This window comes from Dromiciops gliroides, chromosome 1, assembly GCF_019393635.1.
Source record: "Dromiciops gliroides isolate mDroGli1 chromosome 1, mDroGli1.pri, whole genome shotgun sequence".
Classification (NCBI taxonomy): Eukaryota; Metazoa; Chordata; class Mammalia; order Microbiotheria; family Microbiotheriidae; genus Dromiciops; species Dromiciops gliroides.
The window spans coordinates 368,529,837-368,549,390 of NC_057861.1; the positions used below are offsets into that span (position 1 = coordinate 368,529,837).

A 19,554-nucleotide genomic window follows, 5' to 3' on the forward strand; every position below is an offset into this window, starting at 1 on the left:
CTTTAAGGAAAGTCAGAAAAAATTTGTGGAACAGTTCTTCAGAATAGAGTGTAACTTTTTCTAAAAGTAAGTGCTAGCAAATAGAATAGGTATGAATTACAGTATAGTAAATGGCTATTATAATCTAATATATGATAAACCCAAAGATCCAAGCTTTTGGAACAAAAATTCATTATTTGACAAAAACTTCAGAAAATTGTAAAACAGTATGGAAAAAACTAGGTATAGAGCAACATCTTACAACATATACTAAAATAAAGTCAAAATGGGTAAATGATTTACATTTAAAGGGTGATACCATAGGCAAATTAAAGAGCATGGGGCCAATTTCTCAGATTTATGGACAGGAGAAAAAAATTTAGGACAAAATATGTTATAGAAAGCATTAAAATATAAAATAGATTATTTTGATTATAAAAAATTAAGAGCTTTTGCACAAACAAAACTGATGTAACCAAAAATATAAGGAAAGCTTAAAACTGGGAAATAATTTTTGCAACAAGTATTGCTGATGAAGCCCTCATTTCTCAAGTATATATATAGAACTAGAGCACATTTATAAAAAATACTATTTGGTTTTCATCTGCACATTGACTCTAAGCTATCATAAATGTTATTCTTTGCCCTTTGACCTAGAAGAGAACCATGATATCTGGAGGTGATGTCATGACTTGAAGTGAATTGTATTTAAGTGAGGGAGGGCTGTGCAAAGTTACCAGCCTCACTCTTTCCACCAAACACATATGGGTCCAGTGGCAAGATATACATCAGGATGAAGCGAGATGGCCCAGATTCAGTGGGAGACCTTGGCTTTTTTTTAAGCTAAGGTCTTTCCCAAGTCTCAATTTGCCTGAGGCAACACCTATTCTGTTATCAGGACTAAGTAAGAAAGGAGGCAAAGAGTGGCAAAGGAAGGAAGAAAGGAAAGAAGAGGAGAGGAGAGGAGAGGAGAGGAGAGGAGAGGAGAGGAGAGGAGAGGAGAGGAGAGGAGAGGAGAGGAGAGGAGAGGAGAGGAGAGGAGAGGAGAGGAGAGGAGAGGAGAGGAGAGGAGAGGAGAGGAGAGGTGAGGAGAGGAGAGGAGAGGAGAGGAGAGGAGAGGAGAGGAGAGGAGAGGAGAGGAGAGGAGAGGAGAGGAGAGGAGAGGAGAGGAGAGGAGAGGAGAGGAGAGGAGAGGAGAGGAGAGGAGAGGAGAGGAGGGAAGGGAGGAAGGAAGGAAGGAAGGGAGGAAGGAAGGAAGGAAGGAAGGAAGGAAGGAAGGAAGGAAGGAAGGAAGGAAGGAAGGAAGGAAGGAAGGAAGGAAGGAAGGAAGGAAGGAATCCTGGTAGGGAATGGCCCTCAGGGTTTCTGGCAAAAAAAGAAAAAAATACTATGTATGTTCACTCTGAACCATTTAGAGGCCAAACAATGGCCAATGAGGCTTGGGTTGGGACATATTGTTGGCCAATATATGCGATTCAGGTAGACTCAATTAACTGAACAGTTCTTTTGTGAAGCTTTTTCAAATACTTCCCACCTAGGCCATCATTATTCATTTTGTACATATGCAACAAAACAGAGCTGATAATTGAAACTGGGGAAATGAGAATAGTGGCAAATAATCTTTCCTTATGACAGGGATAGTATAGTATAATGTACCAAGGGTCAGCTTCAGAGTCAGGACAACATGAGCAGAAGTCAAGCCTGTGAATTGTACTAAACAAACCACTGAACCTCTCAGAGCCTCATGAACCCTCTGAGACTATAAATTGCATAACAATTACTAAAGCACATTAATAAAGGGAGTTTTCTCATGAGAAGCTCTATATGCCAATGAAATCACAGGTGTGGATACTTTTTATTAAAATCCCAAATTGTCTATAAAAAGTTATTTTTAAAAACATTTTTGCAACATTAACTTTTCTCATTAAGCTGATTGATTCTCCTAATAAGCTGTTCTCCTAGGATTCCTTTCCTTCTCTCCAACTATCTAAATCTTACCCATTCTTCAGAGAATGTAAGGTTCAAGTCTCACTTTCTCTAAGAAAAGAAGAGTGTAAATTATTTAGTTCACACTTATCTCACTCAATTAGAATTTTATAGTGCTAAATGTGAACCAAATTCACATTAGAACTTAATAAGCATCAAAGAAGAGGAGGATAAAGTATACAAATAATAGAATTTACATAAACCATCTTTATTTAATAGCATCAAACCAAATTCATTAACAGAAAACAAAGAAATGCATTGTTCTTGTCCCTTTCTACATCCCTTTGAGGTTCCAATTAATTTTGCTGCTTATTTTATCATTTTATTGTTTCATATGTATATGTTCTCTGTCACTAATGAGATTTTAAGATCCCTCAGAACAGGAAATATGAGTTATAATTACCGATCTAGAGGTGGACGGAACTTTAGGACAATCTAGTTCAACATTTTCATTTTATAGATCAGAAAATGGGAATTGAGGGAGATTGTAACCTGACCACAGTCATACAAGTTGGGGTGATGCACAAGCTTTCAAAAAATGTTTGTTGAACTGAATTAAATTGTTCACTTGAATCATTTTACCCTTCTACTGAGAAACTAATTACTGACCTCACTGTAGCTCTTAGAGGTAGAATAGCAGTGTTTCCTTCTAATATGCAATTCAATTTACCACATAGTATTAAGTGCAAACTTATGAAATTCAAATAATTTAATTTAGTAATATTACTGAATATCCTATAATCCAAAAGATGGCATTTGTATGAAAAAAACTGACTCATTAAATTTCAAAGTTTAATAAATGAAAACTAAAGGGTTATCATGGTTGTTGTAATTGTCCTTTATCACTATAAATATTACTTATTGTTTGATCCCTGTCTATGACATGTATTACAGAATAAAGATTAAAGTGCCAGGAGATGGGAAATGACAATTAGCAAATAAATTTATTATGTTCTTGCTCTTTGTGTGAGATAAATATCCTTCAGATTGTACAAGATTATTTCTTGAGTGTTATCAATACAACAAAATGTTGAAATCTCTGCTATGAAAATGTTCAAATTCTTGCTTTGAAATTAAAGAGTAGAGACCAACAAAGTCCAGCAGCAAGAGATAGAAAGAGAAATTCCATTTAAAGTAACGGTAGATAATATAAAATACTTGGGAGTCTACTTGCCAAGACAAACCCAGGAACTCTATGAACACAACTAACAAACACTCTTCACACAAATCAAATCAGATCTAAATAATTGGAAAGATATCAATTGCTCATGGATAGGCAGAGCTAATATAGTAAAAATGACAATACTGCCTAAATTAATTTACTTATTCAGTGCCATACCAATCAGACTACCTAAAAATTATTTTATACAGCTAGAAAAAATAATAACAAAATTCATCTGGAAAAACAAAAAAACAAGAATATCCAGGGAAATAATGAAAAAAAATTCACAGGAAGGTGGGTTAGCGGTACCAAACCTGGAGCTTTACTGTAAAGCGGCAGTCATCAAAACTATCTGGTACTGGCTAAAAAATAGAGTGGTAGATCAATGGAATAGGCTAGGCTCAGGAAATGCAGTAGTAAATGACACTAGTAATGTAGTGTTTGATAAACCCAAAGACTCCAGCTTCTGGAATAGGAACTCAGTATTTGACAAAAAACTGCTGGGAAAACTGGAAGATAGTATGGCAGAAATTAGGCATAGACCAACATCTTACACCTTATACTAAAATAAGGTCAAAATGGATACACGATTTAGACATAAGAGGTGATACCATAGGTAAATTAGGAGAGAAAGGAATAGTGTACCTATCAGATCTTTGGAAAGGAAAACAGTTTTTGACCAAACAAGAGATAGAGTATATTATAAAATGCAAAATGGATGATTTTGATTATATTAAATTAAAAAATTTTTGTACAAACAGAAGCAATACATCCAAAATTGGAAGGGAGGCAGAAAGCTGGGAAACAATTTTTGAGGCCAGTGCTTCTGATAAAGGCCTCATCTCTAAAATATATAGGGAATTAAATCAAATTTATAAGAATCCAAGTCATTCCCCAATTGAGAAATGGTCAAAGGATATGAACAGGCAGTTTTCTGATGAAGAAACCAAAGCTATCTATTCCCATATGAAAAAATGCTCTAAATCTCTAATGATTAGAGAGATGCAAATTAAAACAACTCTGAGGTACCACCTGACACCTATCAGATTGGCTAAAATGACAAAAAAGGAAGATAATAAATGTTGGAGAGGCTGTGGGAAAATTGGAACACTAATGCATTGTTGGTGGAGCTGTGAGCTGATCCAACCATTCTGGAGAGCAATTTGGAATTATGCCCAAAGGGCGATAAAGCTGTGCATACCCTTTGACCCAGCAATCCCACTTTTAGGTCTTTTGCCCAAAGAAATCATGGAAGGGGGAAAGGGACCCACATGTACAAAAATATTTATAGCTGCTCTTTACGTGGTAGCAAGGAATTGGAAGTTGAGGGGGTGCCCATCAATTGGGGAATGGCTGGACAAGTTGTGGTATATGAATACAATGGAATACTATTGTGCTGTAAGAAATGATGAGCAGGAAGAGTTCAGAGAAACCTGGAGGGTCTCACGTGAGCTGATGATGAGTGAGATGAGCAGAACCAGAAGAACATTGTACACAGTATCATTAACATTGAGTGTTGACCTACTGTGATGGACTATATTCTTCTCACCAATGCAATGGTACAGAAGAGTTCCAGGGAACTCATGATAGAAGAGGATCTCCAAATCCAAGAAAAAAAAAGAAAGAAAGAACTGTGGAGTATAGATGCTGATTGAACCATATTATTTCTTTCGTTTTGGGTGCTGTTGGTTTTTTTTTCTTTCTATTTTGAGGTTTTGCATCACTGCTCTGATTCTTTCTCTTGTAACAGGATTAATGCAGAAATAGGATTAATGTTATTATGTGTATATATATGTGTATATATATATATATATATATATATATATATGTATAGAGATATATAGATATAACCTATATCAGATTACCTGCTGTCTAGGAGAGGGGGGAGGGAGGGGTGGGAGGGAGAAAAATCTGAAATTGTAAAGCATGTATAAACAAAAGTTGAGAACTATCTTTACATGTAATGGAAAAAATAAAATACCTCATACATTAAAAAAAAATTAAAGAGTAGAAAAGTGAACTATTTCAAAGAAAAATATATTTACTGATGATGCATACTATACTTGGAATGGCATCTATTTTACTCAATCTGAGATTATTTCCTTTTAAGGAGGCAAAGATCTATGGGATTTTTTTGGTCCAAGGGATGAGGGTTTAATCATTAGCATAAAAAGCTCAGTCCATGGGGAGTTTTAATGGAATTTGCACTACCCTTATGGACATTTTTCATACCCAGTGTTGCTGCCATGGTAAATGCTGAGGTGGAGAGAAGTAGCATCTGTTTTTAATTAGTTAATGTATCCTTTTAATCTCTTATTAAAGTAAGTAAATTTATTTTATTGGATTTTATGGTCCACAAGTGTTTCATTACATCCCAATCCCACTGCCTGAATCGCTAGACTAAGACTTCATCTAGGCATGATTTAGAATACATTCTAATCAGTTTAATATAGTTTGAAAAATATATTTAAGAATTGAAAAGAACATATCACAGAAGTATATCATATATTTCTGTGTATCTATAGATTATTTGAAATATAAATTAAATATAGCTTGGATTCTGTTTATAGGAATTTATGCATCCATATGAAGAGATATATTCTGATCTTTTTATGGGCTAATTTCCTTTATAATCTGTATAGTCATAATTTTCTTTAAAAAACACTGGTGATTGTCTCTCTATTTAGACTGACACAACTATTTCCTTTATTTTAAGAGGGAAAATATGGTTCAGTGCCACAAGTCAGTGTTTTAATTGTTATATAACACATATAAAGCAAGGTAAAACTAAGGAAAGAGGGAGTGTAAAAATTGTTAAGATGTCCTATATCAAAGATATTTAACACATGACCTGGTCATATGACTATTGAATGAAAGTAGAACCAGATTATAAATAGATAGATAGATAGATAGATAGATAGATAGATAGATAGATAGATAGATAAGCAAACAAATACACAAAGCCTAAATAGCATCATATTTTCAAACTAAGCCAATATGTAGTATCAGGGATCCTTACCTATGGATTATTGTCAAATACCAGGGCATTGTCAAAAGACAATGAGATTAGCACTGTCAGAATACAATGCCTTGATGTCTAATATGGACCTTGAAGTCTTTCACAGAATCACAGAATTTCACATTTGGAACATAGCTTATCTAGCTTTTCCTTGAAAACATCCAATACCAAAGGGGATGGTGTTGGTGGTAATTCCTGACCCAGTTCATTTCACATTGGGATAAATCTACTCACTAGGAAATTGTGCATTAAGTCTAAATTTTTGTCTTTTCAATTTCCACTCATTGCTTCAAATATAGGGATAAGCAAATCTAATATCTCTACACAGTGATGACCATTCAAATTCATCTCTCATGTTTTCCTTAACTTTTCTCTGTACTAAAACAAAACAAAGAAACAAAGCCCAAAACAAACAAAAATCAGTCTTTTCAAATGATTTTCATATGACATAGAATTAAAGCCCTTAGCCATACTATATTTCCTTCTCTTAACAATCACCAGTTTATGAAAGTCTTTCCTAAAATCTGGGTCTCATTACCAAAAATAGTGCTCCAAATATGGTGTGATCAGGTCAGATTGCACAGAGACTCATGTATTTAATTACTCTGCCTCACTTAAATCCAATTTACCCACAAGTCAATACATCACCCTTGTGAAGTCAATGGTCCTCTTTGAGAACCAAAAACAACAACAAGGATAAATATATAGAAACTTTCCTATAAGGACTGTTTTTGAAATACCCTCTCAAGAGAGATCACAAGCAACATTTAATGAAAATCTATGTATTTTCATATATTTATTCAACTACATTAGAAATAATAATTTCAGTCAACAGTGGATAGGTACTAAACCTATGACTTCAGTAGGGATTTCCCCATTGTAGAAACACTATTCCTAAGCTAGGAAGCTAGTAAGAAAGGTTAAAATCTCAACTCTGACTTATGCTGGATATGTGACCTTGGGCAAGTCATTTAACCTCTTTTTGCTCTAGACAGTTCTCTCAGAATATAAGTTGCAAATGAGATGCAGCTTGCCATTGGTAGACACAATTTCTTCACCTGGGAGTCCCCTATGGTAGTTAACTCATGGGTTCAGTTCCTAGTCATCTATTAAGAGTTTTTCATCTTTCCTATTATTTTTCTCTTATTAATACTATTACTTATTTGAAGCATATGCACAGTTTAATAAATTTTGCAGCATAGTTACAAATTGCTTTCCAGACTGACTGGACCAATTCAGAGTTCCATTATCTATGCATTAACATACCTGTTTTCCTACAGTCCTTTTAGCATTTTTCATTTTTTTGAAAACTTTGCCAATCGATGGTATCAAGTAGAACCACTGAGTTACTTTAATTTACATTTTTCCAATTACTAGTTTTTAGATCATTTTTCATATTCTTAGATTTATCCCTTTGAAAAATTTGTTTTCATATCCTTTGACCATATGTCAGTTGGCGTATAGGGGCAGCTAGATGGCAGAGTGGAAAGGCCCAGGCCTGGAGTCAGGAAAACCTGAATTAAATTCCAGCCTCAAGTACTTACTAGCTTTGTGACCCTGGGCAAGGCACTTAACCAGTTTTCCTCATGTGTAAAATGGATTGTACAAGGAAACAGCAAACCACTCTAGTATGTTTGCAGAGAAAACTACAAATATGGTCACAGAGAGTCAGACACAACTAAAATTACTGAACAATTAAAATCAACAATTGGGGAATGATTTTTCATATAAATTTGAATCAGTATTATGGTCTTAGAAATAAGACCTTCATTAGACTCACTCACTAAATATTTATTAAGTACCTACTATATGCCAGACATTGTGTTAAGTACTATCAAAACAGAGAAAGATAAAAGGGAGTCCTATCTTCCAAGAGCTCAGAATCTCATGGAGGAAGACAATACTTTAAAAAGAAGTTGGGGAGTAGCTAGGTGGCACAGTGGATCAAGCTCCAGCCCTGCATTCAGGAGGAACTGAGTTCAAATCCAGCCTCAGACACTTGACACTTGCTAGCTGTGTGACCCTGGACAAGTCACTTAACCCTCATTGCCCCACAAAAAAAAAATCCAAAAACCCAAAACAAACAACAACAACAATAAGAAGAAAAGAAGTTGGAAATGGGGAAAAGAAGTAGGAAAAGAGAAGCTATCCATGGAGGGGAGAAGGGGTCATTATGAAGTCATTCTGTTAAAAGGGAAATTATGAGTTGTCTTCCCTGGGTCTCTTCCTTAAGTAGAGTATCTGGGAGGAGTTCTGTTTCTGTTTTGTCTGCCCTCAAACCTTTTCAGTCTGAGGTCCCTGTTGGGACCTAAGTGGTTTATGTGCTTCATTTTTTTTTTAAATTATTTTACCTACTTATTTTCTAATTTTAACTATTTGGTTTTATTTTAAAGTTGTTTGGGGTTTTATGTACTCAAAATTGTCCATTTTACATTGTGTTATTATAAATCATACTTGGTTATGAACTCTTCCTCCATCCATGAATTTGACATGGATTTTTTTTTCTTACTCTAATCTGTTTATTAACTTTATAGTTTATCTTGGTACATAGCATAAGATGTTAGTCTCTATCTAGTTTCTACTTAGCAGATTTACAATTTTGCTAGCATTTTTTGTCTAATATTGAGCTCTTGCTCCCAACCGCTAGAATGTGTGGGTTTATAAAACAGTAGACTACTTTTGTTTCTGTATATTGTATATATAATCTAGTCTGCCAATCAACTTCTCTGTTTATTAACCAGTAACAACTTGTTTTGATGATTGTCATTTTGTAGTAGTTTGAGATGTGATGCTTACTATACTCCTTCCTTCTCATCCTTCCCCCAACCTTATTATTTTCCTTGAGATTCTTGACCTTTTGTCCTTTCAATTGAATTTTGTTATTTTTTGCCTAGGTCCATAAATTATTTTTGGTAATTTTATTAGTAAGGCACCAAATAATTTAGTATGCAATTTTTATTATATTAACTCACCCTGTCCCTGAGTATTTGTTTTTCCTAAATTTTAGATGTCTTTATTTGTACAGATGTTTTGAAGTTGAATTCATATAGTTCCTGAAGGTGTGGATAGATGTGTGAGTGTTGTCAAACAGTCTTTTAAATATTTCATACTTTCTTTGCTTATTTTAAAAGAAATTCTTCTTCTATCTCTTTTTACTGGGTTTTGTTGGCAATACCAAACATAAAAAATTCTGATTATTCATGTGATTTTTTTATGTCCTGTAACTTTGTTTAAGTTGTTAATGTTTCAGTTAGTTTTTTTAAAATTTGTTTTTAGTTGAATTTCTAGGACTTTCTAAACAAAGCATTATATCATCTGCAAAAAGCTATAATTTTGTTTCTTCTTTACCTATGCTTATTCCCTTTTTTTTCTTATCTTACTGCTATAACTACCATTTCTAGCACTTTATTAAATAGCAATGGTCATTTGTGTGTGTGTGTGTGTGTGTGTGTGTGTGTTTTATTCTATATGTATTCTATTCTATTGAGGATGAATGGAATGACACCTTACCTTAGTCGCATGCAATCTTCAGGTTATATAAAGTAAGTTAATGGATTCTCCATTACAACTGAGGAGAGGAAAGATTGATTTAAGCCTGAGAAATTCACAATGTGGGTCACAAACACTTCACAAGGGTTGGATTTTATGTGTAGGGAGGGGTTAGGGTGAGGAAATGCTTTTGAACTAAGCTAATGTGCAGTTTATCTTATTTATTATGATTGTAACATCTTTTGTTCAAAAGATGCTCTGGGATGTTCATGAGCTGCTCTTTTGTTTCATAGTTATCACTTGAAGGGACAATCAGGTAAGAAATATATGACCCCTCCAAGATGTAACTTTATTAGTTTACTATGCTTGAGGCCCATGAAGCATCACTGAGTTGGGGACATTGCCCCTCAAAAGACTGGGACAAGTCAAATACTTGGTGATTTACTGGCTGACAGACATGAAGAAAGGTACAAGGTGTGCGGCAGTTTGAAGCAGGACTGGCAACAAAAGTTTATAAGAGCATACAGCTTGCTTTCCTAGTCCTGGTAGGATGGAGGCATCTTTTCAGACTGGATGGATGCTCAAGACCTTGCCAATTGTCGTACCCTGATGACTGGCTCAACAAGGATATTTCTAAATGGACACGAGGGCTGCCACATCCAGAGAAGCTAAGTTCTACTATATACTTATTATCTATCCTTGTCGTGTTAAGACAAAGGAAATTTTTTATTTAAAATGCTCAGTGTCTTCCTCAGTACTGATCCTGAAATAAGAGGCTGCTGGCTTTAGAACTATGCCTACAACTGCTTTGTTTCCTCCCAAGACTAAACCTGAATTAATAGAGAATGCTGGGCTTTATCCCCATGCCTATACTAATAAGCAAAGGAGGTGCAACTTTATTCAATAGTTATATATAGCCAGTAAAAGTTTGTTGATGGACTAGGTCAATGTTTTGGAAAAGGAAGATATTAGAGTTATGACGTTAATATAATATTACAGGAGGGGGCAGCTAGGTGGCTCAGTGAAAAGAGCACCGGCTCTGGAGTCAGGAGGACCTGAGTTTAAAGCTGGCCTCAGACATTTAACACTTACTAGCTGTGTGACCCTGGGAAAGTCACTTAACCCCAATTGCCTCAGTTAAAAAAAAATTAAAAAAATATAATATTACAGGTGAATAAAGATAAAGAGATCTTCACCTGGAGTGGTAACAAGGGGCATGAGGAGGCAGAGGATACAAGATATATTCAAAAAGATAAATGAAATCTAACTTGCTGACTGAGCTGATATGGGGTTATAAGGTGTAGGGAGGAGCAGAAATCTTCCATGTTGAGCAATTGGAGGAAAGTAGTATGTCCACCAAGCAAAATTCTCAGCCTTCTATGATCTTCTTTCCCAAGGGTAGAAACAAACTAATACATCAAAGTTCTAATTACAAGGACAAAATATGTTTGATCCAAATAATGAATGTAACCTCATGATGCATTAAATTTGCCATACTGTTAGTTTAATTTTGGGGGGAAAAGTGGGGAAAAACATGACTAAGTTATTACTTACAGGTATAACTGCCAAAGAAAAACATTATTCAGACTAGGGCTTAGGACATCCCCCTTATATGCTTCAGTTCCATCTTCCATTGTCATTTTTATTTACTCTTCACTGGAACAGTTTAGAAAGGAGGGAAAACACAATTCCATTCATATTGTATTAAGTCAATGTTGAGAAAAGTTAGTAGACACCTTTCCCTATCCCCCTGAAAATAGCTAATTCTCAGAAGAAAAGTATTTAAATTGTTTCTTATTTTACTAAGTCATTTACCTGAAGCTGGCAGGGGGTGGAAATTGATCAACAACACTCTGGTAACCAGTAAGCAGTCAAAATCCTTCTGTAGTAGTTTCTTATCCATAAATTTTATAAGAAAACTCCTTTACAAGTGGGCTAAGGTTATGGTTGTTCGGGAAATTGCAGGTAGGAAAAAATATGCTTCCATCTTGGCCATTACTAATAGCAGGTGTGGAGATTGAACATTGGCTCATGGACACAAAGACAAAGAGATAAGTCCTTGTCCAGTACTGTTTTTTTTCAGGGTGCAGAATCAGATCAATGTTTTTCACATTTGTATTAATAAGGAATTTGCTATATCTTATTATGAGTTGTAACAGCAGTGCCCCATCATATTTCAATTTTATTATCTAGGCTGAAATAACATACTGGGAGCATATATTCCTAAATCATAAGCTCAGTATATAGGTTCCTCTTGTCTTACATGAAATTTGATATACAGTGCTTGCAAACTCATTCATCCAGCCTCCGTTAATCTAGATAGTTTGGTTATGAAGTATAGATTGTGATAGGGGTTCTCTCCATGCCCTCAATTAGAGCAAAGTGCTTAGCACCTAGGAATTACATGTATGTCAAAGAACTACCTTTCTATGAGTTCATGCAGTGTAATGCTTCTGAAGCCATTGATACTTTCTGAGGGAAGTGTTTTGAGGTATTTTTTTCACATTATCCAAATTTCAGTGAATACAGGTTAATCATGCTTAATCCCACTTTACCTAGCTAGATCAAAGTAATCATAGCTAATATTTTTATGGCATTATACAATTTACAACATGACTCTTCACCCACACCCCAAGGTAACCCTGTGAGGTAGAGGTAATGAAAGAGGGAGGGAAAAAGCATATTGAGTGATTTCTTCAGTTAAAGCACTGTGATAAGTACTTTTATCTCCACTTGTTATCTCAATTTGCCTTCAGGACAACCATATGAAGTATGAGTTATTATTAGCCTCATTTTATAATAAGGGAAACTGAGGCAAACACAAATTAAGTGACTTTCCCAAGGTAAAAACCTAGTAAGTGTCTGATTTTGACCTGAGGTCTTTCTGATTTTAGTTCCAGGCATCTTATTCACTGACCCATCTAGCTGCCTCTAAAAACAGGAGGTTGTCTACATACACCTAGATAGGCTTTTTGAAGGCATACTTAATTAATATAAACCTAAAGAATATTATATACAGGAAACTGAGTGATAAAAATGCATTACCTGTAGCAACTTAGACCTATACTCCCCCCAAAGTGTTAAGATTAAAGACCCTATTATTATTGTTCATCCTTCCTTTTTGAAGAGGACCAGTGACATCATGGGTGATGTCTTGACCTGTGTGTAAACTGGATTTAGATGAGAAAGAGTTGTAAAAAGTTGTCAGCCTCACTCTCTCCTCCTGAGTTATCCACGTTCAATGTCAGGAAAAAAGTCAAGATGACTGCCCACAGCCCTGGATGAACTGGATGACTTTTGACATCTTCAGTGTCTAATTTCTAAGCATCACCTTCTTAGCTATTGTAACAAATTGTTCTTGTCCACCCATTCCACCAGGGAAAGTCTTCACATGCCTGGGGTAAACATCTTCCTAACACACTGATAGATTTGAGGCTTGTCAGTGACCTTCAACCTGGTTTAGTCATCTGCTCAAACACTTTTACTGGAGTGTGGCTGCTTCACCTGCTATAGATTCTTGTTGCCCCAGGTGATAGTTGGGTGAAAGGGGGACATGAGAAGTTGATAAGCAGCTTAAAAAGGGTTTGACAAGCCCTCACAGCACATGTGCTCATCCTCCCTGAAGACCGCATGTATTCCTACTTTATATAAACTGTGCATCTCGCACTGTGTTCTGCACATTATAGGTGCTTAGTAAATTTTCTCAACTGGAAAGTCTTTAGGTTTCAGTGTTGGCAAGGGAATATTACAATAGGATATGTGTGAGTGAAGTTTCAAGTCGCTCACCTGGTCGTCCTCCCAGACTAGAATGTGGGTGCTCAAAGACTCTAAATAATCTCTATAGGAATAGATTTTGGAATCCATTTAATTGTTGAATTATAAAGCTAAGAGGGATCTAAGTTCCAAAGTTTCCAACCACCAATAATCCATGGCAAATTTTTGTCAACATTCATGATGATGCCAATTAAGTTTTTAACAAATTTTTCTCTAAAAATTAAAAAAAAATGGATGTATGACAAACTTTTGAACGTATTCCTCATTTTCATTTTCGCCATTACTTTCTTAAGGCTCACAAACAAACAAAAAAACCAAGCCCTTATTTGTAGCATTTGCTGATTTCCAAAGTTTAAATGCTCACACTGAAAATGAACAATCAACTCTCTATCCAAAGCTGGTACAAGCTGGCTCCAGCACACTCTCAAATTTTTTTTTTCTGTCAAAGATCTTCAAATCATAACATCTTTTTTTTTTTACATATAAGGTATTTTATTTTTTCCGTTACATGTAAAGATAGTTCTCAACTTTTGTTTATACAAGCTTTACAATTTCAGATTTTTCTCCCTCCCTCCCCTCCCTCCCCCTCCCCTAGACAGAAGGTAATCTGATATAGGTTATATCTATATATCTATATACATATACATATAGATATATACACACATATATAAACACATAATAACATTAATCCTATTTCTGCATTAGTCCTGTAATAAGAGAAAAAATCATAACATCTTAAAGCATATAAAGCAGTTTTGTTTTGTTTTGCCTTCTCTCCTGCATATATTTCTTCTACATCAGGTTTTCTCATCATCTTCAGCTCTCAGTTGCTCTCCTAGAGCCTATAAACAAACTTATACCCGATTTATGATTCTCTTGCACTATTCCTCCCTTTTCCTTTCCCATTGAGGTTTGTATCATTTGTTTTCTGAAAAACTGTGATCTAGTTCAACAATCCTTTTTTACAAATAAGAATTAATGACCTGTTCAAGGCCACAGTGCTAAAACAGTGGCAGGGCCAGGATTAGAAACTGTGTTAGCTTATTATAGATGATTGTTCTTTCTCTATAATATCTTCAATTAAAAAAAATAAATGAAACAGAAATTGTAATTATAATCTGAGAGGTTACTCAAAAGAAATCTGCTCAGCAAAGAAGAATTTATGGCTAGTGGAATTATTAAGAGGAATATAATCATGAAGAAAGCAGAGTTGTTTTGGGTTTTTTTTTTTTTGTTGTTGTTGTTGTTGTTGTTGTTTTAATGCATGGAAAGGAAGGTTAGTGAAAAGGAACAAAAGAAAGGATGGAAGGAAATGGGGTTAGGGAAGAATGACAGAGCCAAAAAAAAGGCAATAGGAGAGGAGGATATATCAGAAAAAGTTTTGGGGCAAATTAGATAAAGATTGACCAAGACAAAACAAAACAAAAACAAAAAACACTACCAATTTGTGCACAGACAAGGAGAGTATTTAATATCATATCTTTTATTTTAAAAAAAATTGGGGGGAACTAAACAATGTCTGTATTCTGCAAAAACATGAATTCAGATGCTACTTTTAAATAACCTGTTTCTAAAATCTATAACCTAAAATATTTTACCTATCCAAAATGAATCTCAAGATATATTCAACAGTGGACTCGTTAAAAAGGTAATGAAATGTCTTCTATGAGATTTTATAGCCCAGGGCTCCATTTAAGAGTCTAGGTTTGCACTTAAATGTCAGACCAGCCTAAAGAAGATTAATAAAATAACTTGGTGTGATTCATTCTGATGCTTTGCCCAGCTGAGATAGCAAGTAAGGGAAGATATTTTGATGATCAAGAAGGTCACTCTATTTGGCAGCAGAGTTGATGAGAAATAAGGCCTTGATCTGGGTTATCTGCCTACAGACTTACACCAGTACGTAAGAGAAGAAAGACTCAAGAGTATGCGTGGTTTAAAAAAAAAAAGCAAGAAGGTAAAATCAAGGCTTTATTTCATTTTTTAAAGCAAGGTGTGAATTTTCTCATTTCTATAAACTCTAAGGGTGATGATCATATCCGAATGACAGAACTGTAACATATCAGAGCTTGCATTCTTATATAAAGACTGAGTAACTATAACAAGTATCTAATCTCCAATGAACAAGAATCAACCTGATTTTGAAAACCCACAATACTAGAAAAAGTGGTCAAATGAAAAACTATATTTTGATCTTCCACTATACCACATACAATGAGAATAATACAAGATGAAATTTCTAGGCTAAGAAAACTGCATTTTATACTGCCTTAATACAATGCTATGCTATAACATGCATTTCTTTGTTGGGAACTGGCACAAGGGGTCAACATTATCCAAATTAAGGAAACTTGCAATTTTCAAAACATTTTTACTCCTTTTGAAGATGATTTTCCTCTTTCTTATGCCAGTTGTTCAGTCATTTTTCAGTTGCCTCTGACACTTCCTGCCCTCATTTGGGGTTTTCTTGACAGAAATACTGGAATAGTTTGCCATTTCCTTCTCTGGTTCATTTTACAGAGAAAGAAACTAAGCCAAACAGGGTTAAGTGACTTGCCCAGGGTCAGACTGCTAGTAAGTATCTGAGGTCACACTGTGTGTGTGTGTGTGTGAGTGTATGTGTGTGTGTGTGTGTGTGTGTGTGTGTGTGTGTGTGTGTGTGTGTGTGTGTGTGTGTGGCAATTGGGGTTAAGTGACTTGCCCAGGGTCACACAGCTAGTAAGTGTTGTGAAAATATTTTACTGACTTGGGGGGACTAATCTGGGGACTAACGACTGGCTGGCTATCTGACTGCTATTAATTTCCTAAACTAATCTGTTAGGGCCTTTTAAAAATTTCTCCACTTTGCTCCACTCAAATTGATAAGCAAAAGATTAAGAAGCCTCTTAATTAAATAATCAAAGCAGAGTTTATTTATAAAAATCAATGTGAGAGATAAGGGTTAAGAAATGCACATTATACAACCTGTCTTCTTTTAATATAATGAGGGCCATTACCACCTCTTGCCTTAGGGTATGCTCCAGCTTTCTCCAACTTTCACTCTTTTTCTCCTTCACTCCAGCTTCCCTGTGCTTTCACTGCTCAGCGGCTGAATAGCCCCCTGCTTCACTCTCTAACTTCTCTCTCACTACCTTAGAAATGAACCCCTGAAAAGCCCCTTACTCCTTACTGCTCCTTCCTCTGTCTGTCTCCTCTCTTACTGTCTTCTCCAACCTCCTTGTACAGGCTTCCCTGTTCTCTTAATCTTCCAGTGTCTCTGCGTCCTCCTAATCATCCGGCATCCCCCCTCCACTGTCTCGCTAGCTCTGTATATCTGTCCCTTCTCTCCCATCAAACCTCGGGCTCTCTGAACCCCCACACATGCCAAGCTAATCCGACAGCCACACTAGGGCTGTGCCCAGCAGGGCTCGAGGGGCCCATGCCCCATGCTGACCACCTGGGACCTCTGAATGGGCTATGCTAGGGCCTGGCAGGACAAATCTCTGGGTCAGCTTCCCTCAGGGCATAAGGAGCTGGGCTTCTTTTTTTTCCCCCCCAGCTGTCTGACCTGGAGTCCTGAAAAGCCCAGGGGTCTTTTGGCTCAGCTGAAGTGGAGTGGGAGGAGCACAAGCCCCTCACACAGAAAAAAACCCTGAGAGCATAAAATTTCAAAATAAATTCTCACACTGTTAAATATCTGAGGTCGGATTTGAACTCAGGTCCTCCTGAATCCATGGCTGGTGCTCTATCCATTGTGCCACCTAGCTGCCTGTGAGGTCACATTTTAACTCAGGAAGAGGATTCTTCCTGATTCCAGGTCCAGCGCTCTATACATTGAGTGATCTAGCTGTCCACCTACCTGTTTCTTAAGTCAACACTGAAATGCTATTGGTGCTGAATTGAAACTCAGCACATGTAGATAAAATCCTACAGTTTAAAGTAATCCATACTTTTAATGTGATATATTGATCAAAAAGGCTGAATTAATATTCATATAATTTCATTTATTTCATCTAAACTATATTTCACAGATCTTTCTTAGTACATAGGAGAGGAGCAGCAGAGTTGAGATGATTGAAAGTTAGCGTCAAAGTTGGGAAAATCTGAGTTCAAGTTTCACCTCTGACAAATATTGGCCATGTGACTAAGGGTAAGTCACTAATCTTTCAGTGTTTGAGAGGAGGTACCAAACTTCATTGGTTAGAAAGTTTTCTCATCCCTGAATTCTATATACCAATTAAGTCACAGGCTCAGCAACTACTTCTAATTAATACAGCAATGTGTTATGGTCTTTTCTCCTCTTAACCTCTATTATGCATGCATGCTCACATACACACCCATACCCCAACCCAGACCCAGATGCAGACACACAGACACACATACACAAACACACCTTGTCCCAGACACATTCACATTGTCCAACAAATGCCCATCAATTATCATTAAGAATGTGATATCTTGGAACTTTGGAAATGATAAAATAGTGTTAGTGGACACAGCAACAAACATTCCCCAGCCCTGTTGTGCCCCTGACCCTTAACTTTAAAATGTTAAGTGGGGAAAATATGTGTATTTGTTTCTAAGTTAGGGTGTGAGGTATCTTTTTGCTACACAAACCAAAAAAAGTGATCAGGGCATCAGGAGGTATAGGTATAAAATTGTTTTCACATATTTTCAGAAAACTTGAAACACATGTTCCAGTCTGATAAGACAAACTTAACCATTTTGAATTTGAGATTATCCTGTACAAGTCTATCCTATCCCCAGAAAGCATTTTCTTGGTTACTGCACTACAGAAGCAGACTGAAGAGTATAGCAAGGAACAGAGATCTAACAATTCTATTACAGAGGTTAATTCAAATAATGAGTCCTCATATCTCTTTTAGGCAATTCATAAGAAGGAGAGAAGGCTATTTACTGTGTTCATAATGACTAAATTTAGTTGAATTTGGATCTCTATATCTATCCATCACATCCATCCACCTATCTAAAAAAAAAATCAATATTTAACAATTGATTGTTAGATTTTCTTTCATATCCCTATATAATATGTCTGATGTGAGAATAGGATAAGTAGTATTTTGACCACAATACACACTTGGAAAGAATTTCAAATAACGTTCCAAAGCTTACACTGAGTAAGTAAAAAAAGAGTAACCATAAATCCCTTGGATTTCAAAGCCAGAGTTGTAGGCATTGGTCCATTCAACTTCTATGATAAATACATACCTACATCCTACATGCAATTCTCCATTATTATCAACTGGTTGGCAAAATAAATAAGTCATTACCTTTCCCACATACTGAGGCTCCGAGCCCATGTACTCTTCCAGGACAAAAAATTGATTCCAAACCCAGCCACGTTTAACACGTTGGGCAGGTGATTGCCTTCCTGGCATGATGAAAACATTTTCTCTTAACTCTGTGGCTAAAGTCTGTTGTGGCTGTGACTGCAATGGTGTTAGGAGACCTCCATCAAACAGGACCCAGAGAAGCAGGGATAAGCAGTTCCTTGTAAGCATTGGCAAAAACTTCCCTCCAGCAAAGTAATAAAAACTCCAGTACTTAATGTAAAATTGTAGAATCCAGGTTTGAAGTGTCTGTGGCCTCCACCACTTAGCTTCTGATTTTATTGAGGAAATGGTAATGCAGGCATTAATCCTTCTGATGATAAGGTTTTTGCTGTGTTAAATTCCATCTAAAGGGACCTATAAAAGAGATTTACATGGCAACATCAAATTATGCAAAATTACATTAAAAAACTCATCAAAACTCTTATCATATTTACCCACTTATATGGTAACCCAAAGGAAAGAAACAGTACAATACTTATAAGCTGTCTTTGCTTCAGAAACTTGGTAAAGACCATTGTAATAAAAGCTGCCAAAATGAATGGTTTTGACAAGGCTGTTTTTAAATTCAGTGATTATAAATCCTGTGAAAAGCAAAAGTTATCATTTACTTGTGCTATGAACAGAAACAGCTTTTTTATTTTTATTTTTTTTAAAGCATGGAATACTAAATTCTAGCAGATAGGCTAGTCTGCGTGTGTACACATTCCCAGTTTGTATGTGTGCCAGCTTTTCCTCCACATAGGAATATCTATTCTACAGATAGATTATATGTTTTCTGTTGTTGTTGTATTTTTTATGAAGAAATACTCAAT

At 35.9% G+C, this 19,554-nt stretch overlaps 1 protein-coding gene across 3 annotated transcripts in view; it reads right to left on the minus strand.

Moving 5' to 3' along the window:
- Positions 1–19,554, minus strand: part of CDH12 (cadherin 12) — a 1,430,569-nt gene that overhangs the window by 388,001 nt on the left and 1,023,014 nt on the right. For all 3 annotated transcript variants that reach the window (XM_043974996.1, XM_043974997.1, XM_043974998.1), the window contains one exon: positions 18,680–19,096. In XM_043974996.1, the coding sequence (XP_043830931.1) occupies positions 18,680–18,910 (231 nt within the window). In that variant the 5' untranslated portion in view covers positions 18,911–19,096. The remainder of the gene's footprint in view (positions 1–18,679; positions 19,097–19,554) is intronic.